A 19,534-nucleotide genomic window follows, 5' to 3' on the forward strand; every position below is an offset into this window, starting at 1 on the left:
AAGAAAGCCAGCTCTCTGAGCAGAGCAGTTTTGGTATTACTAAAATATCCTCCAAATTAGCAAGAAGATGATACAAAACAATGCAGTACCACAGAGGATGACAGTAACTAGAGAACAGCTTGTCAGCTGAGTAACAAAAATATGAGTATGCAGTACCACAATCTTGCCACTGATAAAAGGGGGCTAAAAAACCTCCAAACGTATCCACAGGATGGCACCCCACCCCCAACCAAATAGTTCGTGTTGGCTGAATGGATGAGAACACGGTATAAAACTGACAATGATGAAAGGCTGACTGACAGTCTCCAGGCTGGAAACATCACCAAACCTACCAACCTGGACCCTGAAGTTGAACAGAATGAGGTTACAACAAGAAACTGCTGACAACTCTTTTTTTTTTTTTTTCTTTTCAAAAGATTGTTCATCTTCACTCAAAAAAGCTGAAGGTTCCTTCATGTGGTCCTCGCTTAGAAAAGTAAACCAGCAAGATTTAATAATTTTTTGAGAAAAAGAAAATTCTTCAGTGTCCCAGTGTCTTCTGGTCTTCCACACAAGTGTCCTAGGTAACTACAGCTTGGGGTCAGCACTGGTCCCAGTGACATTAACAAGGAAGCTAATTCCTTGGAAGTGAGTTGAACTTATATCCAGGATCACTGAGTCTCAAAACCACAAAAATTACTGGTACAGATGTCAACAATAGTTTGTGCATTGCCATCGTTACCTGGACGGGGAGGCAAATGTGGCTTTTGAATACAAAAAAGTCAGACAAACACCTAAGCACCAAGCACCTTGTTATTCATGGTTTTGTTACCCATTTTCCAGTGAACAGAACTCAAGAGTCAAGAAGCTGATGCATGGTTTTAGAATTCTAATCCTCCTGAACGTCACTCACATGGTAAAGGTGTTTGCCTTACCTACTTTGGAAAAGGGGGAGCTCTCACTTTTGATGACGTTTTATCATGACATGTAATCTTGTGCTACTTAGTTAAGCAGCGTTTTCTACCATCAAGACAAGTAATAACTGTAACAGAACTCATTCAGTCAGTCCAAGGCAGAAGCATCTTTGAGTAAACAACATTCAGGAGTAAGAGGAATCCTAAAACGTCCGTAAAAAACTTTGCAGGAAAACACAGATAAAATTATTAGTCAGCAAAACCAGATTCACGAGGGAGTTCTTAAAAACCCTCAAATATAAGGCAAGTAAAACATTAATTAAACCTCTCTCAGAAATACTTTACTGTTAAGAGGACTAGAAGGTTGTTGATATGAAGCTAGTAAAAGAGTACTCCAGGGGACTCTGAGAACTGCATACCAATCCAAAATCTATATTACAAGCATAACGAATTATTAAAAGAAGTGGCAAAATGTAAATCATGTGAATGTGAGTACAAAAGCACAACTTTTTTAAAAAAAATATGAAAGAATCACACTATACATTTTCTGGACTTATCTGAGGGAGTTACGATACTATGAATACGGAAGATCCAGTTAATTTTCTAAAGGCATTAAAAAAAGTCCCTCAAAACCCCTGAAGACGTTAACCTATCTTGGTAGTAAAAAGAAGATTCTTATACAGACAAATTACCTATTAAAAGAAAAAAGGAAAAAAGAAAACTATCTCTCAGTGGGTTCCCTGAGGATCCATACCAGGACCTCTGCTGTCCAGCATTTTTATAGATATTTGGAAAAGCGGTGTAGAGAACAAGGTGACAAAACATGCTGATGAAAGCAACGTAGTAAAAACATGGCATCTGTAAAAGACTGAAGAGGACTGCACTCCATAACATGGCATAACAGAAAAAATTAAAATGTTGATAAAAACCCTGAAGTGATTTTCATGGGGAAAAAATGCAATCCTAACTGTACATACAGAAAAACAGGCTGTGTGTTAGGGGAATATCCTACCACTGAAATAGATACTGCTCCTCAAGAAAGAAACAGAGACTAAACCAGACAGTTTTAAGAAAACATTGGTTCAATGCTCAGTCAAGAAATAAGCCTAACGTGAGGAAATATTACAAAAGGAATGCAGAATGAAGCAGAAAAATCAGTACACATTGACTGCTGAATAAACCTTTGGTCTGCCACGAAGAATGGGACAGTGAAGCCGGAAGATAGTATGGAGTAAAGACACTACAGAAGAGAGAAGATGGAATATGACAGCACTTTAACAAATCATGTCTTACTGAAAAGATGCATTCATTAAAAGACACGAGAATAGTTTAATTTATTATAAATAGAGAATATCACACAAAATAGGCAGGCATCAGGCTAAAAGGAGGCAGACAGTAAGAGTAACTACTTTACTTGGTGCGAGAACTGTGTAACTGCCACAGACACTTAGGTGTGATGGTTCAGATTCTAAAACCAGTTAGGCAAAGAATCAAAAAAACAGCCAAGATTTATTTACACAAGGATACTACTTCTGAATTACAAACTGTTAGCAGTGGAAATAACACATCAGGAAAATATCATTGTATCCCTCTGCTGATCATATACCCTTCCCTATGCAACTCTGTTAGCCATTCTCAGAACTCTGGTCTAAATGAATTTTTGGTAAATGGCCCTCTGGATTTCATAACTGAGTAAACACCATTCTCATTAAAACCCCATATTTTTTATTTTGGTTTATGTCAAATAATTTTTGTATACCAGTACTGAAATTACCCTATCGTAAAATCGTATGTACATAATCTCCCTTCACACGGCTTATAAAGAAAATGACAAGAGATCTCCAGCTATGATTATGTTCTATGCAAAATACCAATGTTAAATTATTTGCATATTCCTAGGAACATACTGTCTTAACTCAGACAATGCTAAAAGTATTTGTATTTATATAGCTTATAAATTATCACATAAACTATATTCAACAAAAGACTTCCATATATCACAATAATATTTCAATATATTATAAAAATGAGGCATATTTTATCCCAATCATCGTTTTAAATTTTACCTTTATCTGGATCCAACTGCTCCTGGGAAAGAATACCACACAACACTGGGTTCTTCCACACTCCCTTCTCTTGTGTAAGTGTAGTTAAAATATGCAGTTCCCGGCTGCCATTTTCCATCAGGTTTTTATGAGCCACCTGAAAAATGTATTTTACAAAACAAAGTTTGTTAAAAAAAAATAAATTAAGAATATGTGTCTTTCATGCTCCTTTATACCTTCTGTCAAAAAAAAACCTTACCAGATAAAGAGTTAAATGTGTAACAAACCAATCTTAATATTCAGCCTATATAGGTTTTACTTCTGCCTCTGTCGCCTAAGGCTGAGAAACCAAAATGACTGAGTGCCCCAGCCTCACCTTGAGATTTATTAACAGGGATACTTCTTAAATTTCTGAAACTATATTTTGAAATAGGCCTCACTTTTAAAAATGAATGAACAAATTCTATGGTCAACATATTGGTCTACCACCAGCTGCCTAAACTCTTATTTTTTTAAGACTCTTCAGCAGTTCCACTTCTAGGCCCTGGAGACACTGAAACAAATATTTTTGTAAAGGTGAAAGATTTAAGCCATAAGACTGCACTGCATGGTTCTACTAAAATATGATGAAGACAGGCTGGAGTCTTAAAATCAATTAAATAGCTTATACTGCATAAGATACTAGGATAGATTCTGGAAGCAGATGTATTCTTGGGAGCAAACTAAATACCTGGAAAAGTCCATGGCTTAGATAGCAATGCACAAGTAACACTGGTCCTTAAAAAAAAAAAAAAAAAAGAAAGGGTTCATCCCTACCTCTTCACTTTTCTTTTACTTTTCCACCTGCTCTGAAGGCTGTGGAACCTCCCAGCACCAAACACACCTCTTCAGAATTGATTTACATCAGACAGTTGCTAGTCAAAATTCACTTTAAAAATTAGCCTTGCACCTTCCTATTATTTAGGCTGATAATCCTGAGGGAACGGTATCTGGTCTTTTCCACTATTATTCCTTCCTTCTACCTAACCCCTACTTTTTTTTTTTTTTTTTTTTTTTTTTTTTTTAACTGTAGGCAGAACCTCCCACCACATATTTCTGATAAATACTGAGGAGCAGAACTTGTTTCAACACTCTCCTTTAATGCAGAGCTCTAATCCTTAACCTGCTAGTGCCTTGTGGGAGATCTAACAATCCTGCAGTATCAATAGATCTTTCATTGATAGTAAGTCTCAAATGTACAACCATAAATAGTAAATGACTTATATGATATTATTTCATTTCTAACAGTGTTAATAGACAAATATCTTTTAAAACATGAGCTTTCTTTCAGGTATCTGAAATTATTTTTTTCTTCACAGCTGCTACACGAACTATGACAGACAAATGATATGACTGACAGCAATTACTGCAGAGTACATAGGATTTCCAGCTGAAGGGCTTGATCTTTATCAGCCACCAGGAAACAAGTCTTCACATATGCTACATACTTAATACCCTTAGGTTTCCAAACCGTTCTTAAAAGCTATTAAATCTTCATTTCATGAAGCAAACTCACCTGTACAAAAGCCTGGAATTCTTCCCACTTATTGTCAGGTAAATCAAGAGGCAGACACAGTAGAAGTTCAATACAGCTTCTGGAAGTCAAATGGGAATATTATTCGAGGCAATTTTGGCTTTTAAGATGCATAATCAACAATTCTTTATTCTAGTATCCAAACAGTTATTTGTTAGAAATGCCAACGTCCCAAACCAGTTTGTTTTCTTTGAACATATAAAGAAAAGAGGGTCATGGACACTCTGGCAGAAACTGTAAAAGCAAACTTTCTAAAAGACACCGATTGAAAAAATACAATTTGGATTTATCATTGAAGTCAAGCTCTGTAACAGCCTGTGTAAACTGATGCACTTTCAGATTGCATAGAGATCAACAGTAGGAAAGTGTTTCAAGCCAGGGATGTTGGCTCGTCCCAGATCAGGAGCCCTTCTCAAAACTGCCCCATTTCCAACAACCAAAGATATTCTCTCTCACATACAGCATTCACCATGAGGAAGGAAGGTGCTTCCCAACCTACTTAGATTTCTATAGATTGTGAACTGGATTGGGAAAGCATTTAGACAGTGAAGTGTTAATACCATACAGATTGGTTTTAGTAACTGAAAAACATACTCACAGTGCTAAACGTTCAAGCACAAAGGCTACATTTTCACACTCAGAGGTAAGATAAGGTCGTGCTTTAACATAACTTCGGATAGCCACTGTATACACCTCTAACAGGGGCAGAGGGTCTTCTGATGTTTTCCACTTTTCTGCATATTCCAGCAAAGTCTGTTTAGGAAGAGGAAAAAACAACCCCAAAAGTCATGAACAAATGTAAGTTTTTAGTTTTATGCTCCTTAATAGTAGACTGTCCTTTTTAATGATTACATCTATCTCCTTCATATGAATTACATGTTCTCAAAACATGCCTTTTTTCGGTAAAAATTGTTGTTTCATTTAACAACTGGAAGTTAAACTCCACACACAATCATTTTCTGATCATATAAAAATGGTATGACTGACACTTCCCCCTATGGTACCACCATACGCTTCATTTTACATTCATATTTCCCAAATATAGAAGCCTGAAGAGCATATCTGGGAATACACATACTTAACTTTTTTTTTTCAGAATTCACAATTAAGGGCTGAAAACTCATTTTTTAGACATTCACCTCTAGAGTTCAGCTTCTAAAGCAAGTAAATTTGAAAATATTAGCCTTCATTTTAATTTGTCTACTTTCAGGAGCTGTTTCACATTTCCTCTCTCTTGCCATCTTCAGGATATTGCTTTTTACATGGTCCTGAAAGGAATATGACCGACCCATTTTAAAGACAGCATATATACACCCAAAACTCATTAGTCAAAAAAGTTGTTTTCCTACTTTGCCACAGGGATACCTACAAACGATGATTTAGAAATAAAACTCATGACAGTGATGGAATAACCACCACCACCTAAAGTACAAAAGGCTTCCATTCATTTCAGTCAGGGACTGGGGACTCAGACACACATTAAGGTGGAGTAACCAGTAAGGTTCTCATGTCAGCGTCCAAACCATGTCCTCCTTGGATCTCTGCTCTCAAGCCTGGGGCAGCTTAACGGATTGCAAACTAATTCCTACACTACGGCAGGTTGCACACAGCCTGTCATATTAAGATAATCAATTTTGCTGTTTGCTTCTTGGGGGTGCATAATAGGCAGAAAGCTCAGACTAACAGCAATTTAGGTTGTCTGACATCCTGCTCAAAGCAGGGCCATTAGAACAAGCTGGTTGGAGCAATGTCTGATGAAACTCCACAGCCTCTGTGGGCAACCTGTTTCTGACTCTGACTACCATTTATTGGGATTTTCCCCCACCAATACCTAGATGCAGTCCCACAGGTTCTCAATAAAGGGCTTAATCTCCCTCAGCCTGGTGGCCATGCTCTTGCAAGGACAGCCAAGGGTGTAGCTGGCATTCTGCCGCAAGGGCACACTGCTGGCTCTTCAGGAGGACAGCAGGCTGGTGTGCCCAGCACTGCTCCCCAGCCTCTACTGGTGAACGGATTACTCCCTCCCACAGGCAGGGCTTTGTGCTCTTAGCTGAACTAGGTGTCAGCCCATTCCCCCAGGCTGTTGAGGTCCCTCTGAATAGTGTCCCTGATCTCCCATCTGATTGCTCCCATCAATTAGGCATCACCTGCAAACGCACTAAGAATGCACTCTGTCCCCTCATCAAGTTCACTAATGAAGTTAGAGAGTATTTGCTCCAGTGACAAGCCTTGACAGGATGCCACAAGTAGTCTGCTGTCATCTGGACTACCAAGCACAAGCCTTTGAGACCCATGGTTCAGCCACCCTGTCATACTGCCTGGATAAGTGGACTACTTCATAGATGTGTTTAAAAGGATACTATGGGAGACAAAGTCCAAGGCCTTGCTGATGTCAGGCAGAAACCCATCTGCTGCTGTCCCCTCATCTGCAGAACCAGCTATTTCATCACAGAAGGAAATCGGACTTGCCAGTACGAAAGCATTTTGCATCGCGCATAATGTAAAGGCAATTTAGCAAAAGTCACAGTTCCCTTTTTTATTAACATCAGTAGTAATTAAAACAGTTTTGACAATGTTGGTTCAATTCTGACAAGGTTTGTTTGGGTAAGGAAAATCAGAGCCCTATGGACAATAAAGCTCTTCTGCTACAGAATTCCCCGCATACCTTAACAAAAAACAGACCAAAGTAGTTCTCAACTCATTTTAACATGCAAGCACTACAAATCTTGTTTAATTATTAATATGCAATGGTAACAATCTTAATAAACTTGCTACATCTGGAATATAATGCAACTCATGATAAAATCAGACTTCAAGCAAGTTGTCTCTGGCTTTATGTATTAGAAAGTAAGAAAAACGAACATTAATTCTTCAGGAAAGGAAAGTCAGTAACGTTAAAGGACGAGACAAAACAAAACTGGGTTTAATCCTGTCTGCAACTCTACTAAGTTTAGCATAAGTTAAATTCAGCATTGGCCTGTCTATGTTAAATATCTGTGCTGAGTTAGCTAGTGGTACTATTAAGATTCTCATATTTGGCAGTGTCCAAAATAAGCCTCCTCAATAAACAAAAAAAGTCATCTATATTAAACTGAATCAGAAAACTGTTTAATGTGGTTATTTGCAGACACAATGCCACTGCCAGGTTATAGCACAGCCAAAATAGAGACCAAAGGTATCCCAGACAAGGACATAACAGGTAAGAAATATGCAGGTTTTGGCAGACTGTTGCATTAAAACCTATTTTCATTTTAAAGAAGATCTCAATACACAGTCAGCTTAAAAGAAGTTACATACCCGATCTTCCTGTTGCAGCAGAAGATGCTTCTGCAGCATCTAGTGCTCCCTACTTGAATCTCACACTCGACTGGAGTATTGTCTGTTTTACTGTAATACCCAATACGATGGTCTCCTAACAGCAGCAAAAAAGCACCACAGATCACAGCAGAGAAATCAAGGATGAGTATAATACAGCAGAAGCATGAAAGCAACAAAGGAGGACTGGATAAACAAGCCAACAATGTTAGCAAACATCTATTTCGGTACCATTTGGCAATTTTGATCAATACACAGAACAATCAGATCAGAACAAAGGAGTTGGCTTCAAAGAATCTTTAAAGAAACTCCAGTAAGAAGTCTCCCTCTGCCCAGATACTCTCATAACCAGATGTACTACGATTTCAGTTATTGATTTGTCATAGATGACATGTTTAAGGATCCTAGTGGTAAAACAGCAAAGCCGAATTAAAAACAGCCTCGACGAATAACAAAACCAAAGTGCTAGCCAACATTTCCGTTCGAGGCAGCAACAGGTTGCATAAACTACCATTCAGTTCTATCCAGCTGATTGTCCAAACTTGGTAGAGCTGGCCTGGCCATCATAAATCTGCCAAATAGCTTCTACCAGTAAGATAAATTTATATTTAGGAAGCTGATATATGAAGTCATGAATCCTGTTTACTACTAGAAACACTAGGTTTACCTGCTAACGACTTGATGTTAATCTCATTCTGAATGTGACCCATCTACCTTTACTAGTGTCCTCTTCAGAAGACTGCAGCAAGCAACAAGATTAATGCAACCTTTGGCAAGTGACAGACACTTCAAAGTTAGCTACCAAGCCAGGACTTTCAGGATACTGTATATCCTGAAAGTATTAGAGTGTTAAGTTGCGCAGAAGAGGGAAGAAAGAGGTGAGGAAGAAGAAGTGGCGAGCAATTGGTCACCTGAGAAGCATGACTGAAGAACTATCAAGAGGATTCTCACTAGCTGTTGCAAGACATCAACATCTAGAATGTAAAGAAGAAACAAATGGCCTCACTAGAGAGCCACTGGTTCATAAAGCAAGCCGTGACAAGTGACCATGGAGACCTGTAACAACCAGAGCAGAAGACCTCAAGTTTAACGGGGCAGGAAAGAGAGACCTTATAGGTAGTCAGCATGCTAAAAAAAAAAAAAAAAAACCAGCTGGGCAGTATCTCCATCCAGTTCACACAAGGGAGGATACTGAAGACCGCAGGCCTATTATGATGGAACCCAGCTGGAATTCTCCTGGATAATTAGGAACTTTACAGAAATACTTATGTAGTCATTAACACCAGAAAATTGGAGTGGTGAAGAACTACAAAAGCACTTGCAGAACCTGTGAAAGCCCAACCAACATTACTCCAATCCACATCCAGATTAATAAGGACAAATTGAAGCAAATAAAATTTAATTTTGAAAGTTTGAGGTTTTGTAGTAGTTAACCAAAACCAAATCAAAAGCAGATGTAATCAACACACTGGCAATTTCTCAGTTTCCACCACCTAACGAAAAATATTTGGTATGTTGGTGAATTATTACTACTCATACTGTCCTTTAAAAGCAGGGTGTATAGATGCAAACACACCGTACAATGCAAGCAGAGAAGTTTGCACTAGAACATAGTGGCACTAATTTCAGCATTAAATAGTGCTATTTTTATCTCATATATATAGATCAGCCACTTCCAAGCCATTACATGAACTATATTAAGCACTTGCACCCACCACACCCTTCAAAAGTATTCGTCAGTATGACAGATTTCCTTGTCTGGATGTCCCCAGACTATACAGCACTGTCACTGTACAAAGAAAATCAAATTCATTCTGCTTTGCCTAATGAATCATTGTTGTGCTCTGCTTACAACCATAAAAAGAAAGAATTTTACCCCCAGCCCTGGGCCTCATTAAGTTATTTATCTCCCTAGTCAGGACATGCTTGTTAATCAAGCCAAGTACTGTATTCAGAGCACAGCAGCAAAGTTTTATTCCTCTGTGAGACAAACAGCATTTTATTTCAGCAGCAGCTTACACAGTCAAGAATGCTCAAAAAAAATGGAATAATCTCAATTTGTACAATAAAAATCAATAAGCATTATATCTGTTATTTAAACTGTGGAAAATATTTAGCCATGGGTTATATTCAGACAATACATTTTGTCCTTTTCAATTTTTATCAGAACCCTTACATGAACATTGCAGTAGCAATGCACCCGCCGGAGGATGCTTTTCTACTTTCAGAAGCTATACCGAGCAATCTTCTTTGTTAAAACTGGCCCTACAATATCAAAGTTGTATCAAAATATGTTTCATACTAAAAGAAGGCATTATTTACTATTAACCAGAGTTTCACATGTACAGCCCACATCTACATGTTTCTTCAACTCTTAAGATCAAATTCTCACCCCTCTAGGTATCTGGATGAGGGCAAGCTTACTTAAATATGTTAGAATGTGCCTGGGACTACCATTTCCATTCCCTGCTCAGCCCAAGGGACTAAAAGGCAGGGGAAGTGACAGACTGGTCTCACAGGTAAGCTGCACCTCTCGAACCACTCCAGTAACTAGCAAAACCTCTATTTCAGTGACTTTCCTCAAGCACATCCACACAGGAGAAGAGTCCAAGCAACAAGCTTGATACAATCAAGTTAGCTGGAGATGAGCTTTTAGGAGCTGCACACAAAGACTGGCTGCAAGAACACCCTCCATGAAGTCAACTTCTGCAGAAGCAGCTAAGTGATGACTGAGCTTCATGTGAATAGCAAAGTTCATGAGCGACAGCACTTCTCAGTGGGATCTCTCTGCCACTTCATGTTCATGTGGAGCACATTCCCACAAAGGCAGGGCTCCCCTTCAGTTGGCACAACCCTACCACCCACTCCTCCAGTACCTGTCAATAACGAACTGGTCTAGAAGAGCAGCTGTTTTTACAGGAACCATCAAAGGGTCCAATTCAAGAAAACAGAGCAAGCTTTATCCAAAGGGGATAACATAAGAAAATCAGTGAAGCAGGTCTCCCATATCAATCATGCACATGGTTTAAGAACCTTTTCCTTGGCTTAAGATTTTCCCCTGTGAAGAAAGCGGGGACACTCTATAATGACCAGAGCCATTCACAGCTTGTACCATTAGAAGGATTATAAGCAAATGAAAATGAATTGGGAATCCTGAGTTTGGTATCATCATATAGAGGAAGATGCAGAGAGATGCTGTATGCCCTAACGAACCTGACGCTGTAACTACTTCAGTCAAATCAGGTTCCACTGACTACTCTGGACTTGTTTAGAGTTGGATGCTTAAGATTAAAGGGACTGAAGGGAAGAAGACATATACCATAACTTGATCCAGAAAAAAAGACATCAAAAGACAAGATCAGGAGAAAAGAGGCTGACATTGCTTACTAAACTCTGCTAAATGCTTTGGAATGTCAACAACCCCAAAGTACTGATTGCAGCATGGTATATTAGGTCTATCACAGTAATGTGATTTAATATGCTATGTCAGGAATAACGTGTAGCCATAATTGGTCTGTATGAAGGTTATGAACATATTATGAGTGTATCAGTGAAGCAACTAAGCCAAGCTCACAAGCTTTCACTTCCAACTGCCTGGAATCAAAATTCATCTGTAATTTTTAAATAAAAAACCCTGACATTTTTCCACCTGCCAAAGTGACCAGCAAGTAGTTCAGTACAGGAATAGATCTTCCAGGATTAATACATACTAGCACCACAAAAGTTAAAGGAGTTTTGATTATTTACATCACACTGCCAGCAACTGCAAGAACGTAAGGTAGACATTAGTCTAAAATGTGACTATGTAGTATTTAATTTGTGACATCATAACGCATCACAGTTGAACACAAAATTTTGGTTGACTGTCTAAATCAAAAGCCACCCAGACTTTTGGTATCCTGATATATTTCCAACTTCATGTAAAACTTACTATCACAGCACTTATATTTTATTATAAAACATGCTTTAAGAATTAGCAGATTGTGAAAATATTTTGTCACTACTTGTATTTTCTTGAAGATCTAGACTTGAAATAAAAGCTTATGATTATGTAAAATACAGAATATCTCAGAAAGAGGTATTTATCAAGACACCAGTATCAGTTAGTAGAAAAGAGCTGATTTTGTGCTGAAGATGCCATCAACATTCTCCTGTATATACATGTGCACAAAAATGTATGAAAAAACAGGTCCCGATACACTGAACCAGGCCAGAAAATTGTCCCTGGAACTTGATGTGTGGCCTACAGCCCACAGATATCTTGGCTTTCATTCAAAAGAGAACCATTTCTAGCTCTTGGATTTCTTTTTTACTGGTGTTAGCTGATATAATGCTAGATACTCAGTTCTTCAAATGGCATACAACCTGCCCTTCCCCACAAAACACCAGTTCTGATCAAAATCCTTGAGGTAGTACTGGGAATTCAATGACTTCACTGCCTCTCTCTTGTTACAAGGTGTCATCACAATTTCAAAACTGAAAACCTGAGAAGTAGCTGGAAGAAGCAGCACAGTATATAGATCATTTAAATCAGTAATTCCAGTTTCTTGCATCGGCAAACATCAGAGTCTTTACTGCTTACAGTTTCCAACAGTCTGAGGAAAAAAAAAAAAAACAACCAAAACCAACACCATTGCCAGCTCCCACAACAGACCAAGATACACAGGGTAAAGATGACCCCAACTTACTGCCCTGTTTTTCTGTCTCCTCCAATTTAAAGGTAGGGCAGCATTTTCATTCTTTTATTGTTCCACACACAATCGGATGGTGGAAAGAATAGCTTTGCACACATTTACACAAACTGAGATGGAACAGCTTTTTCAATTTCTCTCTGCAGTGCAAGTTTTTAATATGCTTTAAAGAACAAGGACTGAAAGTAAATTTAAAAGGATTTTAACCAGTGCTTCCAATCAGGAAAATGGCTTATACCACTCCTATGGGTTGTAGTAGTCCAAAATACTGAATTATATCTTCCTCAATAAAAAAGTCTAAATCAAACTCCCGTAAAGAGCGTAGTATTTTCTTTTTTCAGCATTACTGATGCTACTGACAGTTTTAAAAAGGTGTGATTCTGTGCATACTAGTAGCTCCATTTGTTACTCTGTAGTAATTTTCCTAATGTTTGTTCTTTCTCATCTTTTAACTAACATTTTTGGAGTAAGGGCTATTAGGACCCTGAGAAAATCCATGACCAGAGCTAATCCTTAATCAGCAAGAAACAAGTTTTAATTCTTATAAGCTCCCCAAATATATTTAGTGTGTAGACTCAAGTGCTTGTGCCAGCACAAAGCAAGCAGAAATATTTCTTTTCAGGAAAACATTAAGACTCAAACTACTGCATGAAATCAGTAGGACAACATGAGCAGATTTATCCAATTTCTTCTTTGAACAACACTAATACAAGCAGTGTCTTTCACAATAAATGCATGTGCACCACTTCTATGTTACCTGATTTTATTTCCTATATGCTAATACTTGCAAAACATGCAACTCAAAGCATTAAACAAAATGTATCTTTTTTTTTTTAAATGACCAACCGGAATTTCCTCTAAAACAGTATGAAAATTAAGAACTGGCCACAGATGTTTCATATACATTCAATTCATTATTTATGAATTGAATATGACTAGTAATTAAACTAGCAAGAATTTCAGTGGTCATAAAGCTAAAATTCTCTTTGCTTTCTTAAGTCTTCTGAGTTAATTTTCTAATTCACTTCACTGTTCTTTGGCAACCTCAGTATGTTACCAACCAGCTTTGCTGAAGACAAGTGACAGTTCCTTGTGCTCCTGTAGAAACTGCACCCTATCCAGAGCAACTCACTCAAGCATCATTTGCAAAGCAACAAGAATAGATACAAGCCCCAAGGAGTCACTCTCCTTGCTATAGACAGGTCCCTCCTCTGGTTTTGTACAGTCTGTACCTGCTTTATTTCTCAACCTTCAAATCAATATTGCATGAATACTGCTACATTCAAACAGTTCTGATAAAATTTTCATTATTCTCAATTTAGCGAGACAATACATAAAATTTATCTGCAGCATTTTTTTCCTCCCTAGAAGATTATAACCTAGGGAAGAGAAATTAAAAAGCATGGGAAGAGATATATCCATGATTTCTTTTTGTATTTGAATGTCTGAAGTTTGTCTAAGACTTGGAGTTTACTAGACTGCTATGGGAAAAATCTCAAATAATTATTCTTGCCAAAGAGTTAGTTCAAAACCACTAACTGTGAAAGTCTTTATTTTTCCTTTTCTAAAAAGTGCATGAAAAGATGTTTCTTGTCAAAATCCTATGTAACTTTTCAGATACTAAGAAAAGCAGACAATTCTCCTAATTTAGCTTGTAATGCCAGAGATACACACATCACACAGAAATAAGTAAACGGTCAGTTAGTATCCTGAAAGACAGGGATATTTTATTTGAAGGAATAAATCACCTTACCGTGGTGATACTATTATCTGACTATAAGACAAGGAGATTGAGATATGCAAATCGATATGATTTAAATAGATGTTATTTGGAAACAGCTGTCTTTTATATTAGATCTTGTTATAAATTCAGATTTGTTGCCAGACATTGCCTTTTGAAAACACATAACAAAAGTAAAAGGGAATAGTATTTGTAGTACTGTTTCCTCCACAGAAGTACTGCTGAAACGCTACTCATCATCTGTGTAGCTTTCTTTTTCCATGCAAACTGGGGAAACGCAAGGCTGTATGTATTTATTTCCTTCAGGTCATGAAATACATTGCCTGCGGTCAGCTAATGAACAGTGCAAAAAGAAAGTGGAAACTTTAATACCGCAACCTTTAAAAGCTCCATGTTATTGTCTGCTTGCAATTATTTCAGCTCTTACTTCCTCAAATTTCTTCTGCAATACTTCAGATGAGCAAGAACTACCTTTCAAATATACACAACTGTATTTTAAGAATGTAATGCACAATAATAATCTAAGATACCTCCTGCTTGTCAATGTCCATGTTATTAAAGCATGCAACGATGAACCAAGTGAACTTGGCAAAGCCAGACACCGCAGCTCTAAGAATATGAAAATGCTTATGGTGCCCATTGAAAATCTTCCTGATGGCCACTGAATGTGAAGAACACTGACAGTGCAGCCATACTGACTTGCAAAGAAAAACAAAACAGATGATACCTCACAATTTTTTATTACGAGCACAATCCTCTCTTTTGTTTTACATAATTGAAATGCAGTCCTGAAAGTAAGCTACGTGACTGTTACCAAAAATGTAAACGAAATCAAAATGGACACGTTGGCCACTGTATCCCAATATTGAGTACCCTACGCATTTCCTCATTCTTAAACTTCCATCTTTCTGCTTTTGACACTTTAAAAGTAATTCTACTGAAGCTCAGACAAATGAATTTACTTTCTCTCTTGTAATAAAATATTTTTTCCCTTTCATGAATGTGGTTTTCATTTTATTCCCTTTTTCATTTATCTCCATACCTTGCAGATAATCACTAACTGAACATAAGGATTTAAAAGTCTGACTAGTAGACCTAGATCATTTCTCTACTGTATTGCTTCTCCAACAAGGGAGCTGTCTACTATTCAGTTCCAAAAGAGCCCAATTAGTAAGATTAAAGACCCCCCAATACTAACTCCAAGGGTCTGTGATCTTAAGTCAGTTTTCACTTCCAAAAATAAAACCTATCTGCTTTGCCCTGAAACAGTATTTTCTATGCATACGCTTCACACTGTTGACATTTTAAGCATGGTAGTCAACAGTTGCAACTAATTGCTTATGTTTAACTATTACTCAAAAGAAAATGGAACGAGATTTGAAACTGCTGTTAACTTTCCTTTCCCAAGGGAGTTAAGAGCACCATGAAACATCTTATGCTGTGATTATAGGGAAGAGGGTAGGTTTAGATTGAACATTAGGAAGAATTTTTTTACTTTAAGGGTGGTAAGGCACTGGAACAGGTTGCCCAGAGAGGTTGTTGAGGCCCCATCCCTGGAGGTGTTCAAGGCCAGGCTGGATGTGGCCTTGGGCAACCTGGTCTAGTGGGAGGTGTCCCTGCCTATGGCAGGTGGGTTGGAACTTTATGATCTTCAAGGTCCCTTCCAACCTAAACCATTCTATGATTGTATGATTACCGGATCAAATGAAAAGTCAGTCAAGGAACCAAACTAGTAAAATAAAAACAAACCTGTAGGTGAACAGATCTTTCCTTTCAAAGTGGAGCACTAGTCCTGGTTCGCAATACTGAAATCATCCCTGCCCCAAGAACCCACTGTCAATTAGAAGACAACTAGGATGATAGTAGGCACAACCGTTGAGCAAGAGAAGATGGACTGGGCAGTCATGTCCTCAAAGCCCTACAGCATCTAAAAAGGAGTTGGTTCAAGAAGCATTTCCAGACCATCAGAACTTGATTAAAAGCAAAATGCACTAACATTGTCTGTGATGTCCCTCTTCTGTAGCATGAGAAAAATGGACTGACTGGTTGAGAATAGCCTTATAAAATGCTTTCTTTTTAATGAAGTAGTTGGGATACTAAAAATATATTAGATATCCCAGTTTAGACATCTCTGGAGTCAAGAGGCTTTAGTACCAATGCATCAGTACCAGGTGATCTCTTTGTGAAGTCTGACAGCAAAGTTGCATCCTAAAGGGACACCAAAACAATCTTTACAGGTGTTAACATTATTCTCAGCCTTGATGATCTACAGCTCCTAGAGCTGAAGATCACTTTTTTTTGTTATGTGATCTGCTTTCTCTCCTTCTTGTTGTTCAGTATTCTACTGGAAGATGGAGAACAAGCCTTTCATAACATAAAAAGTTTTGCTAAGTGCTGCAACTTTAAAAAAAAAAAAAAAAAAAAAAAAAAAAGAGTTGTTAAGGTTCCCATGAAAGGCACTTTAACTGGAGAACGCTAGACGCAGCTAAGGAGTAGCTGGGATAAAAACAGCACGTATGTCCGCGTTGTACGAGGACAGACTACTGAACTAAAATGTCACTTGAATAGAACATTCAAGTAAAAATGTTAACTAGTTCTGAATGTTAAAAATATCTTACTAATACAATGTCTAATTTAAAACAAGTCTACCTCAGACTTCCCATGAGACTTCACTATTTAAGGCATTAGAAACAAATGCTACAACAGATGGTTTTCAAAGCATTTAAAAAGGGTAAGCTAAATGTTTACACACAGTACAAACCCCATCATACCTCCTGTCCATTTTAAAAAGCGGGGGGTGGGGGTGGGGACGGGACACGACACACACGGGATGGGACGACAGATGGATGACACACGAAGATTAGTATCTATTCCTTTCTCTGTGGCATGACAACTCTCTGATCAAGACATTTCGCCCTATCACTTTTATCATAATCCATCTTTATTTCCATTTCATCTTTGCCTCCAACAAAGAACACCAATCATAAATGACCTGTTTCCATTTCGGTTTTTCAGTTGGGATGCTCTACAGGCAAACTGATTTTTAGACTAGAATAAAACTTACATAGAAAAGCACAGATATTTCAAATCTGTCCAGCATCAGACAGAACAGTGTCATCTGAAATATTACTGCCCTCACAGATATGCCAATATAAAGAACCACGTCATATCAATACAAGCAACAAAATCGGTTTCTATTTATTTAGCATTGTGCATGGAGAGGTCACTTTATAGCAAGTCAACACATCGTTGTACTTCTAATTCCTTTCCAAAGCAGTTTAATTAGGCAAATTAAAACCGGCACTAGTTAACTGATTCAGTTAGCACTGTTACCTTGATTTGTAGCTAGACAAGTGCCGCGAGAATACTAGCTCTTACATGTTTGTTATTACAATACAACACAATCCAGAAACAAACAGTAAAACTTCAGCAGGTAGAGAACATGAGACTGTATGTACAAAGTGAAGGATGACACAATAAGTATGATTATCTTTTCTAGTGTACAATTACTATTTAAATTATGGTTATGATCATAGAACACCAATCCCAATTTTTACTCAATTTTCGTTTTTAAAACCTTCCAAGACTTAAGTTGTTGATGTGCTATTTTTACTTTGAATGTGCCTTCTGAATTGTTTCACAATAAAGTTGTTAAGCAAAGTATAGCTCTAGAAAGCCAAGATGCCTCTGGCTGAAGAGTCAGCTGATGTTGCTTTAATTCTAATGGAGATACTGACTTGTGCCCAGAAGAGAAGACTTAAGCCAGACTCTTAAATTCCATCAGTTACTACTAGATTGTATTTAAGCAATTGTTTTCATTCTCAATTTCAGCATGCATGCTGTAGAGCTATCCAATTTTTTTTTCCCCATTACTACTCCACTGATAGGCTGCAGTTCCAACCTTCACTGTTTTTTCCTTTTCCTTCAAACAGAAAACTCCAGCTGCTTTTACACTTTACACCCACATCCTAACACTATGGGCTTCTCTATCCTGTAGTTGAAAGGAAAGGAAAGTCAAGTCAAGATTAGTGAGTAATGAATTAGTGAGTCCAAGAACTACTCAAAGTCAAGACAGACTCATCTAGAGATGAAGTTCAAAACCAAAATTTGAGTTTGCAATTAAGTGCTGATCCAAAAAACAACTCACAACTATAGCACTTCAGTGCAATGCACTGCAAAAGGAGCAGATCCATACAGCAGAAAAGCTGGTGCTGAGAACCTAAGTCCCCAGTGTACCCACTACAGCAGATCTTACTTTGGAGTAGCTTTCAGCTGGTTCCATTAACTAGATAGCTATTATTGTATGAAACAGACTGCCTGCAATTGGTTCTGAAGCACAGCTTATGGTTGAGTTTCACCCCAAATGCATTCAATTTTCACACCACAAAGGCCCTCCACAATGTAAAACAGAGTGTGGTAAGCAGGGATAATCAGAAGATCACTTTCAAAGCAAACTTCTTGTCTGACCCAGAGTGTTAGTGCATAGGCACTCACTATTTTGGTTCACATATATCTTCTATGGGTATGTTACGTCATCTGAAAACTGTTCATTCAACCATTCACTTCTTGTTCATCTACTGAAGAGAAGTATTCAGAAAAACAAAAGTAGTCTTGTTATAGTATATAAACATGTATGTTTTTATAGTCATCTCTCTATTACAGCGTTTCTCCTTCCACAGGAAAGAAAAAGGAAAAAAAAAAAACAAACCTAAACCCAAACAACACTCTCTTCTGTACTCAGAATGAAGTACAATCTACATGATGACACTGATTTTTACTATTGGGATCTTCAGTACACAGATACATAGGTATGCACTCTCTGGTATAGATAGCCATCGCTTATTAAGAATGAATGTGTTTAGGTGTTATCTAAACCAAAAAACGTTAGCTCAAATAATTTCAAGTACTAGTTTCCTGAACAGTTTTAAAGGTAACTTGCAAAATTCTACCCATCTACAAGCCTCATTTTTCTTTTAAACAAACATTTACCTCTCCCCATCCTCTTTATTTTTTTTATTCAGTCTGAGTTTTCAGAACAACCATGTAGATCTGAAATGTTATCTATCAAACCAGAACACAAAGAATAAGCTGAATTATAACTGCACAATTTTCTTGTGGCAATACTGCAAAAATATGAAGATACAGATCTAAGTTTTATGCTCAAGCCTCACCAGAAAGGGAAAAGGAGATGCACAAAACCAGCAAGAAATCAAGTCTTATACATCTATCATGCAGTAATTCATGTATATTGATACTGAAGGAAAGCTATCCTCCTG

The 19,534-nt window shown here is 37.7% G+C and overlaps 1 protein-coding gene across 1 annotated transcript in view; it reads right to left on the reverse strand.

Annotated features, from left to right (window-relative positions):
• ZNF292 (zinc finger protein 292) overlaps nt 1-19,534 on the reverse strand; it is a 54,244-nt gene that overhangs the window by 21,684 nt on the left and 13,026 nt on the right. The window contains exons 2-4 of the mRNA XM_082480517.1: nt 5,110-5,264; nt 4,494-4,572; nt 2,960-3,095 (exon numbers count right to left, since the gene is read on the reverse strand). Coding sequence (XP_082336643.1) covers nt 2,960-3,095; nt 4,494-4,572; nt 5,110-5,264 — 370 coding nt within the window. The remainder of the gene's footprint in view (nt 1-2,959; nt 3,096-4,493; nt 4,573-5,109; nt 5,265-19,534) is intronic.

The sequence above is a fragment of the Vanellus vanellus genome, assembly GCF_965231255.1.
Source record: "Vanellus vanellus genome assembly, chromosome: 3".
Classification (NCBI taxonomy): domain Eukaryota; kingdom Metazoa; phylum Chordata; class Aves; order Charadriiformes; family Charadriidae; genus Vanellus; species Vanellus vanellus.